Source organism: Gossypium hirsutum, chromosome D02, assembly GCF_007990345.1.
Source record: "Gossypium hirsutum isolate 1008001.06 chromosome D02, Gossypium_hirsutum_v2.1, whole genome shotgun sequence".
Lineage (NCBI taxonomy): Eukaryota > Viridiplantae > Streptophyta > Magnoliopsida > Malvales > Malvaceae > Gossypium > Gossypium hirsutum.
This window is the reverse complement of record NC_053438.1, coordinates 13889633-13912987: the sequence shown is the minus strand read 5'-3', so window position 1 is coordinate 13912987 and position 23355 is coordinate 13889633. Positions and strand designations below refer to the sequence as shown.

Here is a 23355-nt window from a genome sequence, read left to right as displayed (position 1 = left end):
ATATATATTAATATAGATATATTTTAGTTCGACATGATAGAAATATCAAATTAATTTAAAATTTTACATGCATGATAAATTCAACAGTTGGATTATTAATATTCTAACAGTACAAAAAATTACGAAATAGTATAAAACTACTTTAATTTTAGATTCGTAAATGAATCCACCCCATATATAAATATTAAAACAATTTTTTTATTATGTGATAAAAAAAGAATTTAACCTCAAAAAATGTGTCATCATATTTGTTTCCCTAACAACACAAATCAATGCATTATTTGAAAAACTTTCAATGAGATGATAAATATATCAGATTAATTAAAATATCAATATTTTGATAAATTTTACTGTTAAATTATTAAAATATTAATTTATAGAGATTATTATAAGAATAAAAGAATGTGAGGTTATTCATATTATTCCTCCAATTGCATTATATATTAGTAAAGATGGGGTGGGAAGCAGAGCAATTGAGCACTGAGCTTCAAGCATCTGACCCTGTAAAATGGGAAGAGAATCTGAGTCAATGATCAGTCAAAACTCAAAAACCCAATAAAACTCACTCACTATATATCCCTAACTTCAAAAATTCTCAACTACTATATATAAAGTTAATTATACGTAACTAATTCTCAAAATATTAATAGTAGTAATTAATTTCTTTTAAAGAAATAAACAGTTCATTTTAATCTCTAACTTTATAATTTAGAGGATGAAATAAACAATGATCGTACCCATTGAATAAAAATCTTGGTTTTTCTTTTCATTTTCAGTATTTCTTATCTATTAATATCTTTTGTTGATTAAACAATGAAAATGGCACGATACCAATCATCCTTTCCCCTCTATAGGAAACACCATCATTGCTCCCAACAATCCTTTTCAACCTTAGAAATTTGAGCTTCTAAGATATATTCCTTTTAATTTCTTTTTCATCTTCATCATTTTCATATTTCATGAATTCCTCTCCATTTATATAAATCCCTTCTTTTCATACCCTTTTTTTCTCCACCCCCCCCCCAGTTTCAATGGATCCATCTTCCACGAGCTCTGTGAATGGATTCTACACTTTCCTTACTCGTGGGTTAGATGATCTTGAAAGGGTGTATCTCTCTAATAACTTCATGTCAATCCAATTTCTTCAAAGGGTTCTTTGCCTTCTCAGATCTTTCCATTCCCAGTTGCTCATCCTTGTTCAAAAACTACATCTTCCTGTTGGTGATAAGTGGCTTGATGAATACATGGATGAAAGTTCCAAGCTTTGGGATGCTTGTCATGTTCTTAAATCAGGCATATCCGGCATGGAAACTTATTATTCTTCTGGGTTTAACATCATTTCTTCTCTTGATAATCATCGACATCTTAGTCCCCAGCTTTCCAGACAGGTCCTTCAATTCCCAAACTTTCTTCATAATTTCAATCATTCAATTCATGATCTGATTCCTTTTTAAATTCAAAACAGGTAATCAGAGCAATTTCAAGATGCCGGAGAGAAGCCATGGGATTAGAAGAAGAAAACAGGGGGTTCATGGAAACAAGAATCCAACCACTTTCATTAAAGTTGGAAGAGAAAGTTACAATGGAATCAAAGTTGAATGGATTCAATGGCTTCCGAGGAGTTTTATATGCAATGAGGAATGTAAGTTCATTGCTACTAATGATGTTACTATATGGGGGGGTTCATTGTTGGCCAGAATCAAGTATGGTAAGAGGGGGAAACGAAGGGTGTGTGTGTTTTGGATCAACATTCATGATATCAACAGCAAGATTGCAACAAAGAGTAGCAGAAGAGATAAACGGGATGAATGGGAAAGCAGGGATATTGTTGTATGAGTTTAGGAGGTCAAAGATGGCAATGGAAGAGGTGAGAGGGGAGCTGGAGAGGAGAGGAGGAGGAGGAGGAGGGGTGGTGGAGTGGGAAACAGAGGTGGGGTTGAGGGAAAAAGTCGACAACATGAGAGGGTGTTTTGGGATATTGAGATCTGGGGTTGAAAATATTGTTGGACAGATTGATGATTTCTTTGATGAGATTGTTGAAGGGAGGAAGAAGCTTTTGGACTTGTGCAGTCACAGGTAAGAGATTTGGGTAAAAAATGTGAAGGGAATCAGTTGTTGTTTCTTTTAACCCTTCTCTTCCTTCTAATTTTTATTTTTATTTTATTACTTCTACCATGGAGATAGTAGTTTATTTTTTCTCTTCATATGGATGCTGGGGAGCGAAACAGATTGATTTGGGCTTCAAAAATCTTGAAGAATCCCCCAAAAAGAGGAATTTTTCATGCAGGGCTTTCTCTAATGTTGTTTTTAGTTCTTACCCTAGAAAAAAAGGACAGAAGTTTCTGCTATCTTGAATTAAGAAATAATAAAGTGAAGGAGAATATTAGGGCTACTTTAATTTAATTTTGAATGTGGGTTCCCTCTTGATCCAATGCTACAAAAAAGTAGAAGGTTCTATTTTGTAAGAATGGAAAGTGAATTATAAAATACCATATATATCAGTGGCAAAATAAAGTATGATGAAAATAATTATTATTTATCAAAATCATACCAGCCCCAAATTAGGTATCTAAATATTATATTTTGAATAACGATTTGAAATCTTGAAGTGACAAAGATTTTCTGTAGCGTTTCCTAACTCGCCATCAATGATAATTAGGGGTGAGCATTCGATCGAATCGAATCGAATTAAAAATTTTCGAGTTAATCGAGTTTTTAAATCTCATTTTATCATTCTAACTTTATTTGAAGTTTTCTCGAATCGAGTCGAGAGAGATGGAACTCGAATCGAATCGAATATATTTGTTCGAGTTAAATTTTAAAAAATAATTTTGGATCCTTGTAACCATTGTCACCCATCGTAATAAAATTTGTCCACCTTAATCAAATTTTTTATTAACTTTCATCACTTCATAATTTATTTATTAATTTTTTATATACTGGTTAGCTTCTTTGCTTGCTTAGTTGTTTCAATTATCTTCAGATTCTTCTCACTATATATTTTAGAATTAAAAAATAGATTAAATGTAAAAATATGATGTTTTAATAAAAGTTATTTTAAAAATAAAATGTGAAATTGATACCAATATAAAATTTTAACACGAATATTTTATGGCATAATTAATAATTCAATTTTAATATAAATATTCAATATGACTAAACAATTCAATAATATAAATAATATAAAATGTGAAATTTAATTTAATAATATAAATAGTAGATATAAATAAAATTATTACTATCTATGTTTAGTGATTTTTTTGGATAATTTTGATTTTTTATTTGAGAGTAAAGGGTGAGAAGTAAAAGTTTAGGGGAAGAATAAAAAATTTTGGGGAATAAAAGTTTGAGGGAAAGTAAATAGGGGGAGTAAAATTTTGGAGGGAAAATATTAAAAAAATTGGAGGGGGGAGGGTTTGAGATAGATGGGAGGTGGGATGGGAAGGGAATAAAAGTTTTAGGGGAAAAGTGAGAGGCAGTAAAAATCTTGGGGGAAAATAAAAGGTTTTGAGGGTTTTTGGGAGTAAAATTTTGAGAAAAAATAAATGGAAGAGTAAAATTTTGGTGGGAAATGGATTTTGGGTAGATTAGGGGGTTGGGAGGGGAGGGGAGGGGAGTAAAAGTTTTGGGGGGAAAGTGGGAAGGAGTAAAAGTTTTGAGGGAAAAGTAAAAAGGTTTGGGAGTTTGGGGTAAAAATGTAAAATATTATAGTTTGATATTCGAATTATTCGAATTATTCGAGTTATTTGAATTTGAAAACTCAACTCGATTCGAACTCAAAATTCGAAAAAAAATTTGAGTTGATTCGAATAACTCGATTCGTTTAACTCGAAATTCAAGTTTTTTTTTTATTTTTTCAAGTCGAATCAAGTTTTTCTCACCCCTAATGATAACAATTCCAGGCTCAAGATTCTCAAATTATCACCATTGGTGGCAATTTGGTGTTGAATTTATTAAAATGATAGTTCATTTCATATTATTTTATTAAGGATAAACTGTAAAAATAATCACTTTTGCTTGCTTCATATTATATTTTAGTCATTTCTGTTTGAAATGTTACATTTTAGTCACTTACGTTGAGTTTTGTTACGAAGTGGTCACTCTGTCATTAAACTCTGCTACCTCCTAACGGTAGCCCTACTTGACAGTCTAAATGGGTTTTAAATGTCAATTTAAATGTCCAGTTGGGATGATAATAGGTTTTTAATTAAATAATTAAAAATTTTAAATTAATTACACCTTAACTAAAAAAGAAAAACCTTTCATCTCCTTTTTCTTTTATACTCTAAAAAAACATACTGTTTAATGGCAACCCTAAATTAAAAACCTTGATATTTTCTTCCTTTGCATCCATCCATTATGGTATATCTTCCTTTTTTGATATTTTCTTCACAAAAGAAGAAACCCTTAAAAAGAACTCCACAAGATCAAATCTTTAGTGTTTTATCTCTGAAACACTATTTAATTTCTTTTCCCAAATCTTTTGAGATCCAATTTTTTCTTTTTTCAAACAGAAAGTCCAACAAATGAAGAAGAATACCTAAATACTCGAATGAACAAAAAATGGAGTTGTATAAATAGGGATTGCGTTTTTATACGAACCTATAATTGAAAAATGACTTTGAATTCACAAAAGAAGAAGAAGAATACCCAAATACTCGAATGAACAAAACATGAAGAAACAAACCTTGATCCAACCCTGAACATGGTTATATCAAGGGAAATTATGGCGTTTGAAAATCAGGAGACAAAGCGAAGGGGAAGGTAAGGTGAGCGAACTATAACCAAGAGGCAAACTTTTGCATTCTATTTTCATAAAAAAAAAATAAGAACTTATTCTTATCCCGCTGAACATCTAAGTTGGCATTTAAAATTCATTTAGACTGCCACATAGGATTGTCGTTAGGGATGTAACGGAGCTTAACGATAGAGTGACCGCTTCGTAATAAAACTCTGACATTAGTGACTAAATTGTAACATTTTAAACATAAATGACTAAAGTATAATCTGAAACAAATAAAAGTGACTATTTTTATAATTTACTATTTTATTAAATAATTCTAAGGATTTATGGTTAATGTACTATTTTAACTCTACAAACAAAGTAAAAAAATTGACATGTGTTGTATTTCTTTAATATATTTATTTAAAAAAAACTTACTACATTCTATGACACAGTTATCATCACTCTTTATCTTATTTGTGGAACAAATATATTTTTTTCTAATTCAAAACAGACATTGTTTGAGCAAATAATTTATTTGTTTATTTTATAATATTTAGGTAAAAGAGCCTAAAATAAACAACAAATAGACTAGGGGTAATGAAGAGGACAATGAGATTCCCCACCAGAGCTGGCCTTATTTGATCATTAGAAAGCTTTATGATGTCCGATTCGGGGTTTCAAAAAGCAAAAGTCCAATGGCCACTTCTTTTTAATCATGAAAATGCTTCTGTTTCATTAAAGGAAAAATGAAACGCACATATAAATAGAATCCCACTTCTTTTCCTGACATGTCTGTCCCTTTCTCCTTGTCTCTTTCTATTTTTGGGGAAGCTACTCGGTTTAGGGTCAAACTATACCATCATGTGAAGATCAGAAAATTTTACTTCTAATTTACCCATTAATGATTTCGAGACTGCTAATGAAGTCTCAATTTTAGTTTTATTATTGTGTTCTTTTTAAAACCAAAGTAATAAAAATAAATCACTTTCTCGTATCTCATGCTTTTTGTCTCATGCCTTGCCTCCCTTCAAGGGTGTGTTCCTGAATACAAACCTCAAACACAAAGAAACAGTATAAAATAATGTTGGAAGTTACATGACAGACATAAATCATAGTAGTGAAACAGCAAAAAACCAAAAATATAACTTAGTTCAACATCAAGCCAAGCCACCCATATCATATGTTTTCTTCATTTGCTTTACTTCTACTTTTCTTTAAAACTAAAGCTTTTCAGCTTTTGTTTCCTCTTCACTACAATTTGACAGTAGCAAACACCAACAATAATAATAATGAAATCCCTACAACAGCAGCAACTATATTGCAAGTAAATGCACCGACAATATCATGGTATGTGGTCATAGTCTTATAAACCATCTGTATTTTAAATAATACATCAATTACACTTTTCTTTCTATACATACACATTTCCCTATAAAAAGGACATTCTAATAAATCAATTCAGAAGGCTAAACATTACTTGACAATCCACATTACATAGTACAGTTGGGTTTCTGGCTATACACTCAACATACCAAATATGGAAACTAGACTGACTAAATAGACCTTCACCAAATGTATGTTTCTTGCATCATAAACATTATTACAGTATTTTAAAGAGATGGCTCTTTATAACTTTTATCAATATAATTTTTTAAAACATAAGCAGAACTGTATGACCTGCTTTCTTTATTTTACACACAAGTTCAATGGTAAACACAGGGATATGCAAAATAACTTTTGATTACCAGATAAAAATTGAGGGTATGCCAAGTAGCAGGCAGGCCATCTTATAAATCTTCAAGAATCATATCCAGGCATTGCAAACTGGGCAGCAAATGCCTCTACACGAATCCGGAGATCAATAACATCTTTATTATTGTGAAGACCCTTGAGAAACTCTTTCTGCAATTTTCCATGATCTCTCTGCACACAACTCGTAATTTCAGCTGCTGTACAGAGAAAGTCTGCGATTGTCTCAAAATCAGACTCTAAACAACCTCTTGATGTCATAGCAGGCGTACCTGAGAGAAAAATAGGCAATTAAGACATTAATGGAGCAAGACAGACTGTAAGCCAGCACATTGATAACATTAAAATAGAAGAATATAGTCGGAGGATCACTATAAATGAACTAAATTAATGATATAGTGGGTCAGATAGAAGTATAAAACATCCATATTTAATACACTAGGAACCTCTTCTGAATTTGCTTATGCTTTTTTTGGTATTTTAAGAACTAGTCATTAACACAAAGTCATGATCATATGGTTCTAAAAAATGTCTTAGTCCCCAATAAAACCAATGCTAGTTAGCTGACAAGAAGAACAAACCATAAACACTATGTCTCTTTCAACACCTTTGAATATTCACGAAACCTCAGTTGGTATGATACCACTCCAAATACTACATGAATTAGACAATTCTAAATATGTTATTAGGGTATATAGAACATATTAGTGCATTTGAAAGAATTGATTAATGGAAGTCCAGCACATTGTGCTATGAATTGGTTCACTTGAATGATATCATGTCCCAAAAAGAAAAAATAACCGCAAACAAACCAAAAAAATGTGCTTTGCCTGAAGGAAATAGAACATCACTACTGTTCTATGAAGCTATCAGAACGAAATAGAAATTTCTTCAACATTAAATACAAGAATACTGCTTACCAATTCTCACTCCTCCGGGAGAAATAGCACCATTATCACCAAATATAGTAGTTTTATTCAGAGTGATGTGGCACATCTCACAAACTTCCTCATAGCATTTGCCTGGGAAACAGAATATGGGAAGTGTTAATTATGGAAGGAATAGTCTAAGAAAGCATGTCTTCATATGCAGGAAATGCTCCATGCATATGAACAATTGAACATATAGGTTGCTTCTCATAGTAATAAATTACTTTTTAGCTAGTCAAACAGATGGGATGGTGAGATGTAGACGGAAAAAAAACTTCTAGCAAATACAGTTGACAAGCAACCGACTCACTTCTCTTATGATTCGCCGGAAAATTGACAGCCTTTAAACTTAAGTATCACCTTCTATTTTCACTAAGTAGAATCTTTAATTATATTTAATTATTGGCTTTCTAGATTTGATTCACAAGAATTAACTTATGCTCTTTAAATTGGAAAAGAAAAACACTTTGTTGTATGCTTTCCCCTTCTAAAATATAGCCATGAATAATTGGGGGGGGGGGGAAGTCAAGAATAAAATGGTAACAAACTAGAGTTCGATCTTTACAAGGGATTTTTGATAAATCAATGCCACATTTTGCAACAAGGGAAGATAACTTCGAAATGCAAACAGAGGCTGCCCGGAAAGAAGGGGAAAAAGAAGGTTAAAAAAGCCGTTAAGAAGTTCTGGATGAAAAATTGGAAACAAAGTGAATATGCAATTTTTTAACATAATCAAATGAAATTACAAGAAAGAATAACTTAATTCAAGCCAAAAGAAAATTTCAGGTGTTAGCACAGCACGTAAATAAACCAAATTTGTGATTTTGAGCAGGCACCTGTTAAGCCTAGTGTAGTGAGATCCCACAGCAACAAATGGTTGTCAGTGCCTCCGGTAACCAACTTGCATTTTCTTTTCAGTAGAGCAGATGCCAAAGCCTGAGCATTTTTCTTCACCTGTTGCATATAGGCTTTGTACTCTGGTGTAGTCACTTGCTTCAATGCTATGGCAAGAGCGGCAATGTGATTGTTATGAGGTCCTCCTTGTAATGATGCATGGACAGCAAAATTTATCTTTTCCTCAAAATCAAGCTGGTCAGTACAATCACCATTACTGAGACACATGCCTTGCTTTCTTGATTTTGCGCCCCTCTTATAAAAGATTATACCTCCCCTTGGGCCCCGTAGACTTTTGTGTGTTGTTGAAGTGACAATATCACAGTAATCAAATGGACTGGCACATTCCTGTAATGTACAAGGGTGAACATGCCAGTATGGAGAAAGAAGAACACAAAATTGCCTTGCATTAAAAAACAAATACTGAAAGATTCACCAACGTGAAGAGCCATTATAAGTTGAAGCTATTAATTTCTTACAAGGGCCGAGGCATATCGAATGGATTTTATTTTCTTTTTGGGGTGTGGGGAGACAACTCAAACAATAACTTAGCACACATTTCTAACAGTTCAAGCCTGAAAGTCACACAATTGTTCCTGTTAATTTGTACATAAATAACCCTAAAAAACTAGATTTATGAACTTTGAGAAGAAAAACACCCTGTAAAAAAATCAACAGTCTGTAAATTGTATAACTTTGAATTTCATATAGATCACGGTTGATCTAGCAACAGCGAAGTATTCAAACAAATAGAGCTCTCCTAAATGTATTTAGCATAAGGGAAACCGGAAACTATGAAATTCATATGCTTTATCATCACTGTAACAGTCAAAATATAAATCCTATCCTTACATGTCTTCCAAAAATCTCCTTTTTTCTGAAATAATTAGACTCATCCGACCAAAAGGAGAAAAGAACAAAAGGAATGAAACATCACATTGCCATGACTAACAAGTACAAAGGTACAAAGGATGAGATCCATTTACATTTATTCGTATATAAACCCAACGCATATGTGTTTAAATTGACATATTACCAATTCTAAGAAACTCAAAAGTTTTTAGGAACGGAAAAGAAAACAAAGAAAATTTTAGAAGATCCATACAGTTCACAGTTCATAATAGTATATGATAAATCAGCCCATCTGAAAAAATCTAATAGATAGGTTTACCCTTGGTTCAACTTCAATAAGTTAAGTTGTTTGGATATACAAATTCACAGGCTGACAGGATTTGGTTTCTGCCAAATAAGCTCAAGCTTTCTCTCCAGAAAGCAAGTAATGTGCCTTTTGTTTCAGGTCTTTGTTAAATGTAAATCTGAGCATGTATGGTTCGGTCCACATGGGATCGAAGGTTGGGTGTGAATCACAAGCATACTTGACAGGCAAACAGTAACACTAGTACATTACTTGATGTTTACCAACAGCAATGCTGCTTGTAAGTTAATCCCAGTGGTATCTAAGTGATTAATACTTTTTCTAGACTAGTTAAGTAATTTACCTCAAGCCTATCCACCGAACAAATTGCAAGAAACCTTAACTCGTGGAAAAGAACCTTTGAACTACAATCAAAACATCAAACCAATAAGTAATTTAAACAAGAAAATTTTCAAACCTTGGCTGCCACAAGACCACTAATATGAGCCATATCACACATCAAAACAGCTCCACATCTATCTGCAATTTGCCTAAACCTTGCATAATCCCACTCTCTGGGATAAGAACTCCCACCACAAATTAGAATCTTGGGCCGATAATCAAGCGCCTTTTCCTCAAGCTTATTATAATCAATAAACCCTGTTTGAGGATTCACCTTGTAAGGAAAACTCTCAAAGAATATCGACGCAGCAGACACTTTCTTCCCACTCGGCATATACCATCCATGGCTCATATGCCCTCCAGATGGCGAATCCAATCCCATCATCCGATCACCAGGCAACAAAAGTGCCGTATAAACGGCGAAATTTGCAGAAGTACACGAATAAGGCTGCACATTGACTCCCCATTTGTCGGAATCAAGATTAAAAGCTGCCAGTGCACGATCTTGACATAGGCTTTCGATTTGATCAATAAAATGATTGCCCGTGTAGTACCTCGCTCCAGGCATTCCTTCGGAGTATTTGTTTGTTAAATGGCTTCCCAAAGCTTCCATCACAGCTCGGCACACAAAGTTTTCAGAAGCAATAAGCTCAATTCCTAAGAATTGCCTCTGCTTTTCCTTGCTCATGATCTCACTCAATTCAGGATCGGCCTCTTGTAGCCGTTGGTTTCCCCACGACCTGACCGCGGCTCGTCTTTGGTCCAGACCAGGGTCGGGAGCAAACCGTTTACAAGGATTTGGAAGAGGTTTAGGATCCCTTTGTCTTTTCACACACATAGACTGCCCCCAAATCCTAATTTCTTCATCACTTTCGATGCGATTTTCACGGTGACCGTCGTCTTTTTCCTCGAACAACTGTAACGGAACGGGTGAGACGGAGAAGCGAAAGGTGGTGTCCATTTGAAGCGAAATCGGATCATCCGCAATGGAGGATTTAGTAAAACCCAGGGACAGACCCGATTTAGTATGAAATAAATCCATTGAAACCCTAAAAGGGAAATTTTTTGAAGTGTTTGGGGGAACTTTTCCCGAGGAGTTGAAATTCCTAATAACGGAAATAACGATGCTTCGCACAAACAGAGCTTCCCATAGAATATGTATAAATAAATTTTGTGAGTGTGTGTTTACAAATGGGTCCCTGAAACTGAAACCTTAGAAAAGGCAAGGAGGGGAGGTGGGTTACCGGAAGTGACAGGTGGTTGACGAAGATGTGGTTGAATGAAGGTAGATGAGATTTTAAAGAATGGAATGTTTTGTTGACCGGGGATAGCAGGTAGGGCATACCGGCTTGCTCCAGTAAGATTGCACGTGGACAAAATGGAAAATAGGTGGCGTACGAAGAATGGTTCACTTGGTTTGGTAAACTCATGCAGATTGAATGACGGCTAGGTTCATTCTTTTTAAACAATTAGATAAAAAATGATTTTAGTTTTTAGAAAATCACGATAAATTTGTATTTTCTGTCTTTCAAAATATTTTTTCGTTTTTCTCTCCCTTAATCAATTTCATTTTTTTTGTCTCTAAATTTATATTTTTTTAGAAATATTAATACATTTTTTGTTTATTTAAATCTAATCCAACTCAAAATAGTAACTTACAATTTTATCCAAATCAATTTATATTTGTAAATAGTTAATCTAAGCTCATTTGAGGCTTGCTTATATTGTTTTTAAAATATTTATATTAACTTTAATTTAAATTTTAATAATTTTATATTTTTTCATTTATTAAATTTTATATATAAGTAACTGAACATTTTTTAATGTTTACATCATGATTATATATACTACTATAGGTTTTATTTTTTGTATTATAAATTACCAATGGCAGAGCTAGGATATTAATTTTGGGGGCGGGGCAAGCTAAAATTAGAAGTGCTATGTAACAATTGGTTTAAACATATAAACAATCGATTAAAAAAAATCAGTATTCCAACATGATAATCAATTTAAACATATAAAAATATATTCAAAAGAAGCAGTATTCCTACAATTAAGACAAAATAGCTATCATTTGACTCAGTTAACCATTTTTTATTCCTTTTTCACAGGAATGCTCACTGCTCCACAAGCTATCATTTGACATAATTTTAAACAAAGTGACTAAGGTGTTCTTCCTCCCCTTTACTTTGGCCGAAACTTATTATAACATTATCTAACTACTTTTGTTTCATTTTTACACTTCTAACAAGTTAGAAATTGTCTCCTAATCATTTTTCATCCCAAAACATACACATTTCACTTAATTTTATAAGCTTCCAAGTTCCATCATTAATATCCTTTAATGGCAACTTTTAATATACTTGATAAAACAAAAAAACTATTGGTACATATATGTAAAACAAGTTTCAAATATTCAAAATCTATGAAAAGTTTGACGAAAAACATACCTTTAGAGAAAAAATGATAAAGAATTTTTTTTTTCTTCTTCTTTTCTTGGTAAGCACCAATATGAAGAAGAAAGATTATAAAAGTCTCTTCATCTTTTCTTTTCTTTTTATATATATTATTATATTACTTATAAAATATTATTATATTAAATAAACATTAATTTATTACTATTTAACAAAAATATCATTCAAAAGTTATCATGAGTAATTTAGCTTCTTCAAGAAGATTTTCTCTTTGTTTTTATCAAGAATAATTTTTTTAATATTATTTTTAATCCGGGCCTACTTATATTTTTAAGAGGGCTATAATATATATACAAAGGGGAAATTTTAAAAAATCTTAAACCTTTGGGGGACCTACTTATATTTTTGGGAGGACTGTAGTGTAAATTTACATAGGACTAAATTAAAAAAAAATTAAACTTTGGGGCGCCATGACCCCATGGGCTTCAATGTGGCTCCGCCATTGTAAATTACATAATCTATGGTTGTAATCTATTAGAGAAACTTTTGAATCGATAAAAATACGCTTTACTGTTCACTATATCACTAAACTGGCATTAAACTAATAACTACTTTTTTTAATAATAAAATTTTTATTCATTTAGTACATTAATTAATTAATTAATTATAATCTAATTTGTGTTACAATTATATATAAATTAATATTAATATTTATCATTATAAATTGCATTCAATAATAATTTTATATTTATTTGTTTGAATTACATAATTGAGTATAATAATTATTAGATATTATTTTAAATTAATCATCATCTAATTACTATTATAATTCTATTAATTAAAATTAAAATTAAAAATTACCATTATAAATAGCATTCAATACTGAAGTATTTTCAAATAGTAGAATCTAAAAAATATTAGTATTATTTATGCAACTCCACAAATAGAAAACAGCAACTTTATAATCAGACCAATCAAACTACTAATTTTTATTCAATCAGTTTAACACGGTTTAACCATTGTATCAACATATTTACCTATTAAAAGATTTGAGCAAAAGAAAATAAAAATTTAATAGATAATTGAACTTGTTGTCCACTTCTTTCTTTTCGTATTAAAATAATAATTTCCTATGAATGTTTCAATCAATCATACCTTTCCATAATATCAATAAACAAAGAAATTATTTTTAGTTCTTCTCAAAATGTTTCCTTAACTGAATTTTAGTCTTCGGAATCTTTTTTGGGGAATACCATGGAAAAGAAATTTATTTTAAATTGATAATCCACATGTCATATTTGAGTTTTAAAATCATCTTTTAATTTAAATAATTTTTTTTATAAATTTTATTTTTAAAAAACATATACTTTCGTCAGTCGCAAGGCCAATTTGAGTTTCGTTCTGATAATTATATTTTTTCCCTATTATTCCGATAAATAATTTTTTCCTTCCTAAAAGATTGAAGTTGCTTTCTATGTTTTTCCATGAGTTCATCTTTTTCACCATTTTCTTTGCTTTTATTATTATTATTTATTTAAAATCCTTCTTAAGCGTGAGAATTTTTTGTCAGAAGCTAACAAATTTCAAATCTTATTCTTGGTAAATGTTTTTCTTGTCTGATAAACTGAACATCTCTCAAATCTGAAATCACTAGTTGATGAAGTCATGAAGAGGGAAAGGAAGACGATAACCTAAAGCAATATTTTTATTTTGTTTGGATACATATGTTTTTTGTCAGTTTTAAGTTTTTAACACTAGGCTTTTGCTTTTATTTTATTTTTGTTTGCCAAATTTAGCCTAAATATTTGAAAAATCCTTTCGACCGTTTTTTTACCAGTTTTTTCCATCTTTATTGGTTAGCACTTCAACCGCGATTCTGGTTGGTTCGCGATTCAAACAGGATTTTAACCTGCTTCAAACCGGTGTACCAATCGGTACCTGGTTCAACAATTTCAAAAACATTGGTTGAAGATAAAACATTTCAATGGCAAGATGAAAATCATTTTTAGGGTGGATGATAGATTTTGTTCTCTCAACTCTATTTTTATATTCATGTACAATGTAAGATTATAATAATGATAATAATAATATTTGTTTGCACTTTTGATTCTATACTTTGTACCAGGGGTGAGTGTTCAAACATTCGAATTGAATCAAGTAAAAAAAATTTTGAGTTGACGAGTCTTATTTTATTTTCCTAACTTAATTTGACATTTTTTCGAATCGAGATGAGTGAAATTAATTTGAGTCGAATCGAATCGAATCGAATTAAGTGAAATTGTTTAAGTTAAATTAAAAAAATAAACATGTCAAATTAAAATTTTGTTACAGTATAACTAATTCCATGTTAAAGCACATAAATTTGAAACTATATATATTTGAAAACATTTTCAAAGCAAAAAAAAAAAGATGCTTTAGTATAATAAACTTACCATTAATTAACTTATTTAGGTTCCCAAAATTATTATTTTAGAACATGTTTAAAATTTTAAATTTTTTATATATTTAGAATTTTTTAAAATTTTTTATAACTTTTAAAAAAATATAAATTTTGAATTTTTTTATAAACATTTTGAATTTTTAAAAATTATTTTGATTATTTTGTAATTTTTGTTAAGATAGACCAATTTGCTCATTTTCAAAATTAATAGGGACCAAAAGGGTATTTACACAAACCTATTATTCGAATTATTCAAATTGTAAAATTCAACTCGGCTCGAACTTGAAGCTTGAATTACTTATTCGGATCTTTACTGGCGATCCAATTTAGTCCATTTTCATATTTTCTTTAAAAATCAATATTTTTGATAATGCAATTGTATTCTTTTAATTTTTATTTTATAATTCTCATATGCAATTATTATTATTATTTTATATGTATATTTAAGCATGTATTTATGATTTTCGCATACTTATATTTTATATACACATGTTTAATTTATTTAATTAATTTTAATATTATATTAATTGTTTAAAACTTATGTACTTTTTTTATGTGTACATGTATATTTTTTTATTCGCTTATTAATTTATGTTTGCATATTTTTATTATTATCTTGCCTATTTATTTGATATTTTGCACGTCATTATTTTGTTTATTTATTTGTTTATTCATATTATTTCTATGAAATTGTTGTATTTATTATTAATATTTGTTTAAGGGGCATTCATTCACATATTCAACATAACATTACCCTATCTCTTATTTAATTTTAAAATAAAACGCTTCAAAATAGAGGTAATACTCGTATTTAGGATTTCTCAAGGAAATTGAGACCTAACGTATTGGATTCTGATTTTTTTTGAAAATCTAACAATCGAGGATTTCTCTTTAATAAAAAAAATAAGAACTCATTATTGGGAATTCAACACGTTGTGTCCTAACGTATTGGATGTGACGCATTGATTTCTCAAAATGAATATTTTTTAAAAAAAATAATAAAGGAAATATTCCGAGTTTGAGATTTTAGAGGAATTGTGCCCTAACGTATTGGGCCGCGATTTCTTAAATCTTGAATAAATGGATATTCTTTTACATTTTTTATTGCATTAGTATTTTGCCCTAATTCATTTTTGGGGAAAATTAGAATGTCGTGCCCTAACGTATTGGGTGTGGTATTTTTTTTCTCTGAAATGATAAGGGTCTTAATACGTAACGTTTTAAGTTTTTGCTAAGGATTACGATTTTCAAATTTTCGACATTAAGACATTAATTAATTAACTAGGTACCATTTTTTGGGTGTAATGAGGGTGCTAATCCTTCCTCATACGTAACCGACTCCCGGACCTATTTTTCTAAAATTTGTAGACTAAAGTCATTTTTAGGTGACCCAATTACACCTTAATAAAAGATTGGTGGTGACTCTCAATTTTCATTTTTTAAAGTCGACAACCTAAAGTTTTTGTTTTTTTCAAAAAAATGGTTTCGACATAACTTTTATTAAAAAAATCATATTTTTACATTTAATATATATTTTAATTCCAAAATACATAGTGACAAGAATCTGAAGATAATTGAAACAACTAAGCAAGCAAAGAAGCTAACAAATATATAAAAAATTAATAAATAAATTATGAGGTGATGATAGTTAATAAAAAATTTGATTAAAGTGGACAAATTTTATTACGATGGGTGACAGTGGTTACAAGGACCCAAAATTATTTTTTAAAATTTTACTCGAACAAATATATTTGATTCGATTCGATTTGAATTTTATCTCACTTGACTCAATTCGAGAAAACTTCAAATAAATTTAGGATGATAAAATGAGATTCGAAAACTCGATTAACTCAAAAATTTTCGATTCAATTCGATTCGATCGAATGCTCACCCCTAATCATGTTACAATGGAACACTTTGAGTATTCTAAGGGTCGAACCCAAAGTATTATCAAATTGGTAAATGCATTTATCAAATTAATTATAAGTTAAACAATTGCTAATCTAGTTAAGCTGGAATCATTAGTGCAACCAATAAAATCATATTTAAGCTATATCTAAATTAACAAATAAAAATACCAAACTAACTTTCTTCTTTTTTACTAGAAATAATGCAAATGGATTGAAATGATGGTCGAATGATTTATGGATTACCAACTAAGCTAATAAAATTATGATGATTATATTGTTTGTCACTCTTAGTTAGGAATCTCCTTTTGATTTCATCCTAAACTAAAAGATACCACTTAAGCTCTCCTCTTGGTCTCATTTAGGCATATAGATCTCACATTGGTCTCACTATTTGGTACAAACGAATCAAAATCCTACATGATAGAGTTTCCTCTTGGTCTCGTCTATCTAAATCCTCCATTGGAGGCATCAATTCTAGTTTAATATGTAATTTAATACACTTGAACAAACAACTAATCAAGGCATAGATAATAACTTAGTTAAGTACCCACTTCTTAATCAACCAATAAAACAATTTAGTGCATGATTAAACTTAAATTCCACACAAGCATTTTAACAAACACATGGTAGGCATAAAATATAAAAGATAAGGGTTGAGAACAAGCTCATTAATAGATAAAAATTCGATGAAGTGCGAGAGTTTAATCCATCTCCATCCACAAGGTTCCAAAAAAAATTAAGAAACAAGAATGCCACATCAAAAAGAAAAGAAAAGGAAAGAAAAATGAAAACCTAAACTAAGAAAAAAAGAGTAAAACTTATCTAATGTCTAACCGCATTTTCTACACTAGCCTAGCCACTTAAATAGTTGGTATACGGTGGTATTTATAGGTAAAATTTTTTTTACCTAACATTAACAATAATTCCCTTTAAATGAAAAGTGACTTAAGCTTTTATTTGGACACAAAGTTGCCCTTGCAATTTTTCACCTATCAAACTTTAAAGTCACAACACCCAAGCTTTAGTGACGTGACATTCGTGAAAGTGTGCACGAGCTTGACTTGGGGGCACTTGGTGTCGCGACACAACCTTGCCGGTGTTGTAACCTCAATGATAATAGCCATTAGGTTTCTTCATTTCAAAAATTTTCTTGGATTTGCTACCTCGAGGGTTTGTAGTTGTGAATTTGAGGATCGGTGTCGTGACATAACATGCTTAGTGTTGCGACTTCAACGGCTAACTTCAAAGTCGCAACACCCAAGCTTTAGTGTCATGACACTCTTGAAAGTGGGCACGAGCTTGACTTAGGGGCACTTGGTGTCGCGACACAACCTTGCTGGTGTTGTAACCTCGATGATAATAGCCATTAGGTTTCTTCATTTCAAAAATTTTCTTGGATTTACGACTTCAAGGGTTTGTAGTTGTGACTTTGAGGATCGGTGTCATGACATAACATGCTTAGTGTCACGACTTCAACGATAGGTTGCTCCAAGTTGGGTTTTTATTGAAGTTCACTTCCTTGAGGTGATGGAGGGTCAGTGTTGAGACACACATGCACCAGTGTCGCAATCCCTACAACAGCTAGGATCCTCCTTGATGTTTGGCCTTAATCATCTCCCTACACAAGCTCAAATCAATTATTAGACTCTTAATGACATAGTTTTGCCAAATTGGGTCTCAAAAGAAGTAAGATATAAATAAAGCTATCAATAACACTAAAATCTAATAATCGATAAAAAATTAAAAAGGCTCGAAAACTATTTGAAAACAAGCTCATTAAGTACTCGAGAGAGCCTAATTTGACATATCAAATTACGACCGGTCACTTGTTTACGATTCTTGCTTTTCCTTTTCCTCGAGATTACCTAGCGCCGTCTTTAGCTAAGTTCAATAATTCAATTATAAAACAATGTCATTTCACATCCTAATCACATTAAAATACATAACCAATATATTTTTCATTTTATTCATTTTAGTCCCTATATCTAGGATACTAATATTTTTTCGTATTTAAAATCGAATCAAATTTTGATTTTACATTCTTTCATTATGGGCCTTATACTTTCTATTTATAGCATAATTTCATGACAATTTTTAATTTATTCAATTTAGTCTCTAATGTTACAAAGTTATCTAACAAGCATAACTTAATTTCTAACTTTGACCTTAACATAATCTAAGTTCACTATCTAATAATCTCTAATAATTTCAAGTCTAATTCATCAATTTTTCTCTAATGAAAAATTTTTAAACATCTAAAAATTGAATAAATTGATACATGGGCTAGCTAAATAAAGCTCCCATGATTAAGAATATGCAAAACATTCAAAGAAATTACTTGTTTACTTTAGCTAATTTTGAACTGAAACTTGAAATGGAGGCAAGGTTTTCTCCTTTAGCTTGGATGGCTGGAATGAAGAAGATTATATGTTTTTATATTTCATTCCACTAATTTTGTTATTTATACCTTGATTAAGGAATAGATAGATTTAACTAATCATGATTATGCCATTAATTAACATTATTTTTATTCTTTAATTATAATTACATATACTTAATGGCCATCATCATCATCATCATCATCATCATCATCATCATACTCCACTATCTCCTATTTATAATTGGTTAATTAATCATTTTAGTCCCTTGGATAATTATTATCTAGGTCCTTAAGCAGTTTCTAAATTAAAATTCAATAGCGATTGAATTTTTACAATTTAGTCCCTGAACTTTAATCAACGATTTTTTCAATTAAATTACTTAACTGATTTTTAATATATTTTCATATTATCTTTGTAAATATTTTTATTTTAGATTTACAGACTTGATTTATAAAAATAGAGTTTCAAATTCGCATTTTTTGACACCGACAAAAGTCGGGTCATTACAATAACCAAGCTCGACGGTTGCATTATCATTTGATTCATGTATTGCAATCATGATTTGTACATCATATCATGTTCAATGGTAACTACAAGATATCTTATTGGATCGTGACGCAGAATATATCCATACTTGAAAGAATCAACTTAAGCCTATTTTTAACTTCATCTTCTCTAATGTGAATTTTTTAACATCATATTAATTGAATATTATTACTTGAAGACTACACAATTTGGCCTTTAAAATTGAAAATTGCAACTGTTGCTCATCTTGTATATAATTTCTATATACGATATCAAATTAAATTAAGAATTTCATGAAATAGTAAAGTTCTTTTTCCAGAAAAACATAATATACATGTTCACACCACAAGACGTATTACAAATTCAAAATAGAAATATAACTTTTCCTAACTTTTAATTACATATTTCATATTCGAATCATAAACACATATGAAACCTTAGATATTTGTTTGTTCCCCCTCCTCAAAATCACATTTACTTTTACTGATGTAACTTTCTTTTCATTGGTAGTTAATTATAGTTTATTACTACGTTTTTATGATATATTTCAATTATTTTATTGTTTGTATTGTAAAAGGGATAATATCAAATTTATACATGAACTTTGATTTTGCGCTATTTTATACACTAAATTTTGATTTGATTCAACTTTCAGAAATCACTAACTATATTATCAAATTAGTACCATTTTCTGTTGATATATTGCACACACAAACTACTATATTAATTCAATATCAAAATAAATGTATTTATTTATTTATTCAAAATCAAAATTCCATGTATACATATGAACCACAATTTAAGATTGATATGTATAATTACATCAAATCAAAGCTCATATATCAAATTACACAATAAAATAAAGTTCATGCATAAATTTAATATTTATCTCTATTGTAAAATTATATGTACAATAAATAATGATGTAAAAATTAATTCAACCATAGTGGAGACTTGGAGTATTAAAAAAATTATGTTCAAGTTCGGCCATTGGGAAACTCCTATCTTACTCTTATCACAATTTAATCCCTTCCAAGAGTGCCTATAACAATTGATTAACTATGTAAGGAAATAAAAACATTGAATATTGCACTCCTTATTTAATTTACTTGTTTTATTTTGAATATTATAAAGATTCATTTTGATAAAGGGTAAACTACATTGGTAGTCACTTAACTATAAAAAATTTACATTTTAGACACCTAAAATAAAAAGTTTGCAATTTAAACATCCACATTATATAGTTTGCTCATTTTGGTCACTCCTGTTAAAAACTCTAACGGAAATCTGAATGACATTTTTCTACACGTAGACCAATCATTGAATTTCACATGGCACACTTTACGTGTTGCATACTACTTTAAATGACTAAAATATAATTTGCCCAATACTAATTATTAACCAAAATAAAAGAAAAATAATAATTAAATAGTTGAAAAACTCCAGAAATCCAAACCCTATCTTCCTCCTTTGATAAAAGAAAAGCATTTTTTTCTTCTGAATAGTAATATGAGATTTATTAATGCATTGAGGAAATACACAATACAAAAAAATGACGACTCTATGCTTAGATAAGAAAGAACGATAGAATGAACCAACAAATAGCGAACTCAAACATGACCATCTACAACCAGCTCTACAGAAATCAGATCAGCCCAAAAGAAGTAATCAAATTTTTTTCCTTCAATTTTTCTTAATTTCTCTTCCGTTGAGAAAACCCAATTTTTTCCATCAATTTTTGTTTTGGCTTTAAATAAAAAGAAAAAGAAAATCCATCAAGGATTTGCAATTGAAGTTTTGGGTTCTCCCCAATTTATTTTTGTAAGAGATTCGGATGCAATTCAAGAAACCCTTTCTATTTTGATCTTGATTGTTGTTGGTTATGGGCTATGTCTAACTTGTTGAATCTGGTCCATGAAGGGGAAAACAGACCATGAATATTGTGTTATTTGGTTGGGACTTTTTTTTCAATTGTCTGAATGTGGTTTTTTTCTTTTATCAGAACTTCTTTATTTTTTACCATTTAGAAGAGAAAACTGAAAAAAGGAAGCAAAAAGGAATATAAAATATGAGAAAGTTTATATTTTATTTTTCTTCTTTTGTATATATACTAACAAATTGAAAATATATTAAAAAATATCTTTATATTTAAATAATATTAAGATAGTTGCAACGCAACAAGTAAATGCCTCTAAAATAGTAGCAAAATTAACAATAAAACAAGAATTATACAATATCCAGACAATAACAACAAAATATTAGCAATATAATAGTGAAATGGAAGCAAAACAGTAACAAAAAAGAAAGTTAAGACTAATTCGGGCCGGGTCGAGTCCAAGCAAAAAAATCCTACCTGAGTCCCGACCCTTTTAGAAAATGAGCCTTATTTTTTTGTCCAAACTCATTTTTCGAATCTATATTTTCACCCAAACTCTCCCACTTTTTAAGCGGGCCTTCAGGCCAGAACGGATGACCCGACCCATGATCAAATCTAGCAATAGCCAAGTTGATTAAAACAAATCACAAAAAGAGAAATCTATATATTTGAGTTTATTATTTTTGGTCATGGAAAATTGGGGATGTGAAAAAGAATTTTTTTTTTAAAAAAATTATGGTTAAAATTTATTTTTTTAAAGTAGGGTTAAACCTCATTTATATTAAAAGATTGAGGACTAAAATGATAATTTTTTTTATTTTACTTATATTATGTGGAAAAACAAAATTTTAGAAATAATTTATCATTGGAGTTTTTAACGAGAGTGACAAAAATGATCGAACTATGTAACGTGGGTACCTAAATTGTAAACTTTTTATTTTAGGTGCCTAAAATAAGAATTTTTTTTAGTTCAGTGACTATCTGTGTAGTTTACCCTTTGATAAATACTAATTTGCTAGCATGATCTAAATTAGTACTTAGGTAAACTACACCTAAGATCACTAAACTATTAGTAAATTTACACTTTAGTCACTCAACTTAAAAAACATTCAAATTAGTTACTAAATTATACGAAGATTACAAGTTGGTCATTGACCTGTTAAGTTCCTAATGGATGTTAGATGTGAGGATGGATAAGTTTACAATTTGGTCACTAAATAATGCTCAAAATGACTTGTAAATTTGCTAATAGTCAAGTGACCAAATTATAATTTTACTAATATTTAATTGTCCAAATTGTAAATTTACTAATACAAGAGTGACCAAAGTGTAAACTGACTCATCCCCGCATCTAACATTGGTTAGGAACATAATGGCTAGTGACCAACTTATAATTTTCGAATGGTTCAATGATCAATTGTATCTTTTTGAAATTAAATAATCAAAGTATAAATTTATTAATAATTTAGTGATATTTGGTGTAGTTTAGGTTTAATACATTTATTTTTAGATGAAATAAAAGTTTTCATAAATATACGTATCGATCCGAGAGGGAGTTATAAGTAGAATTGTCCATGGATCGGGTCAAGTTCAGGTCAGGCCTTAACAAAATTTTAGGCTCGAGATTGGCCTGGGCTAGCCCGAAAAATGGCCTAAATTTTTGCCCAAGCTTAGCTTGGATTAAAAAATGCTAAAACCCGAGCCCAACCATATTAATTTTCTTATTTTTATTTTTTATATAAAAATTAAAAAATATAATACAAAAAATATACAAAAAATATTAAAATAAATATTTTCCTATAAATTGAAAATAAATTAAAAAAGTCTTTATAATTAAATAACACTAAGATAAGTGCTTGTTAGTAAAATTAATAATAAAACAAGTGTTATACAATGTGCAAAAATTAACAACAAAATAGTAGTAATATAATGGTAAAATGTTAGCATAACAGTAGAAAAAAGTGAGAAAACAGT

At 30.1% G+C, this 23355-nt stretch overlaps 2 protein-coding genes across 4 annotated transcripts; one reads left to right on the top strand and one right to left on the bottom strand.

Moving 5' to 3' along the window:
* Positions 1 to 805: 805 nt before the first annotated feature.
* LOC121214631 (uncharacterized) lies at positions 806 to 2392 on the top strand. The gene is made up of 2 exons (XM_041088473.1): positions 806 to 1388; positions 1466 to 2392. The coding sequence occupies exons 1-2, from the start codon at positions 1032 to 1034 to the stop codon at positions 2078 to 2080; spliced, it is 972 nt and encodes a 323-aa protein (XP_040944407.1). The 5' UTR covers positions 806 to 1031; the 3' UTR covers positions 2081 to 2392.
* A 3204-nt stretch (positions 2393 to 5596) lies between these two features.
* On the bottom strand, positions 5597 to 11260 carry LOC107910588 (serine hydroxymethyltransferase 7). 3 transcript variants are annotated; one of them, XR_001687682.2, is made up of 5 exons: positions 9912 to 11103; positions 8241 to 8646; positions 7396 to 7497; positions 6472 to 6747; positions 5597 to 5779 (listed from the first exon to the last, which is right to left on the bottom strand). XR_001687682.2 is itself a non-coding variant. In XM_016838470.2 (4 exons), exons 1-4 carry the CDS (start codon positions 10875 to 10877, stop codon positions 6524 to 6526), a joined length of 1698 nt encoding a protein of 565 aa, XP_016693959.1. In that variant the 5' UTR covers positions 10878 to 11260; the 3' UTR covers positions 6069 to 6523. The 3 variants fall into 3 exon arrangements, 1 of the variants encoding a protein (XP_016693959.1); XR_001687683.2 differs by having other exon boundaries at positions 5597 to 5767; XM_016838470.2 differs by lacking the exon at positions 5597 to 5779 and having other exon boundaries at positions 6069 to 6747; positions 9912 to 11260.
* Positions 11261 to 23355: the final 12095 nt, after the last annotated feature.

Excerpts from the sequence above, each read along its gene's own strand:
- LOC107910588 (XM_016838470.2), bottom strand. The coding sequence starts at position 10,877 with ATGGATTTATTTCATACTAAATCGGGTCTGTCCCTGGGTTTTACTAAA. Across the intron at positions 8,647-9,911 it reads GTGGTCTTGTGGCAGCCAAG|GAATGTGCCAGTCCATTTGA; the intron begins GTTTGAAAATTT and ends TGTACATTACAG. Across the intron at positions 6,748-7,395 it reads TCCCGGAGGAGTGAGAATTG|GTACGCCTGCTATGACATCA; the intron begins GTAAGCAGTATT and ends TTTTTCTCTCAG.
- LOC121214631 (XM_041088473.1), top strand. The coding sequence starts at position 1,032 with ATGGATCCATCTTCCACGAGCTCTGTGAATGGATTCTACACTTTCCTT. Across the intron at positions 1,389-1,465 it reads GTCCCCAGCTTTCCAGACAG|GTAATCAGAGCAATTTCAAG; the intron begins GTCCTTCAATTC and ends AATTCAAAACAG.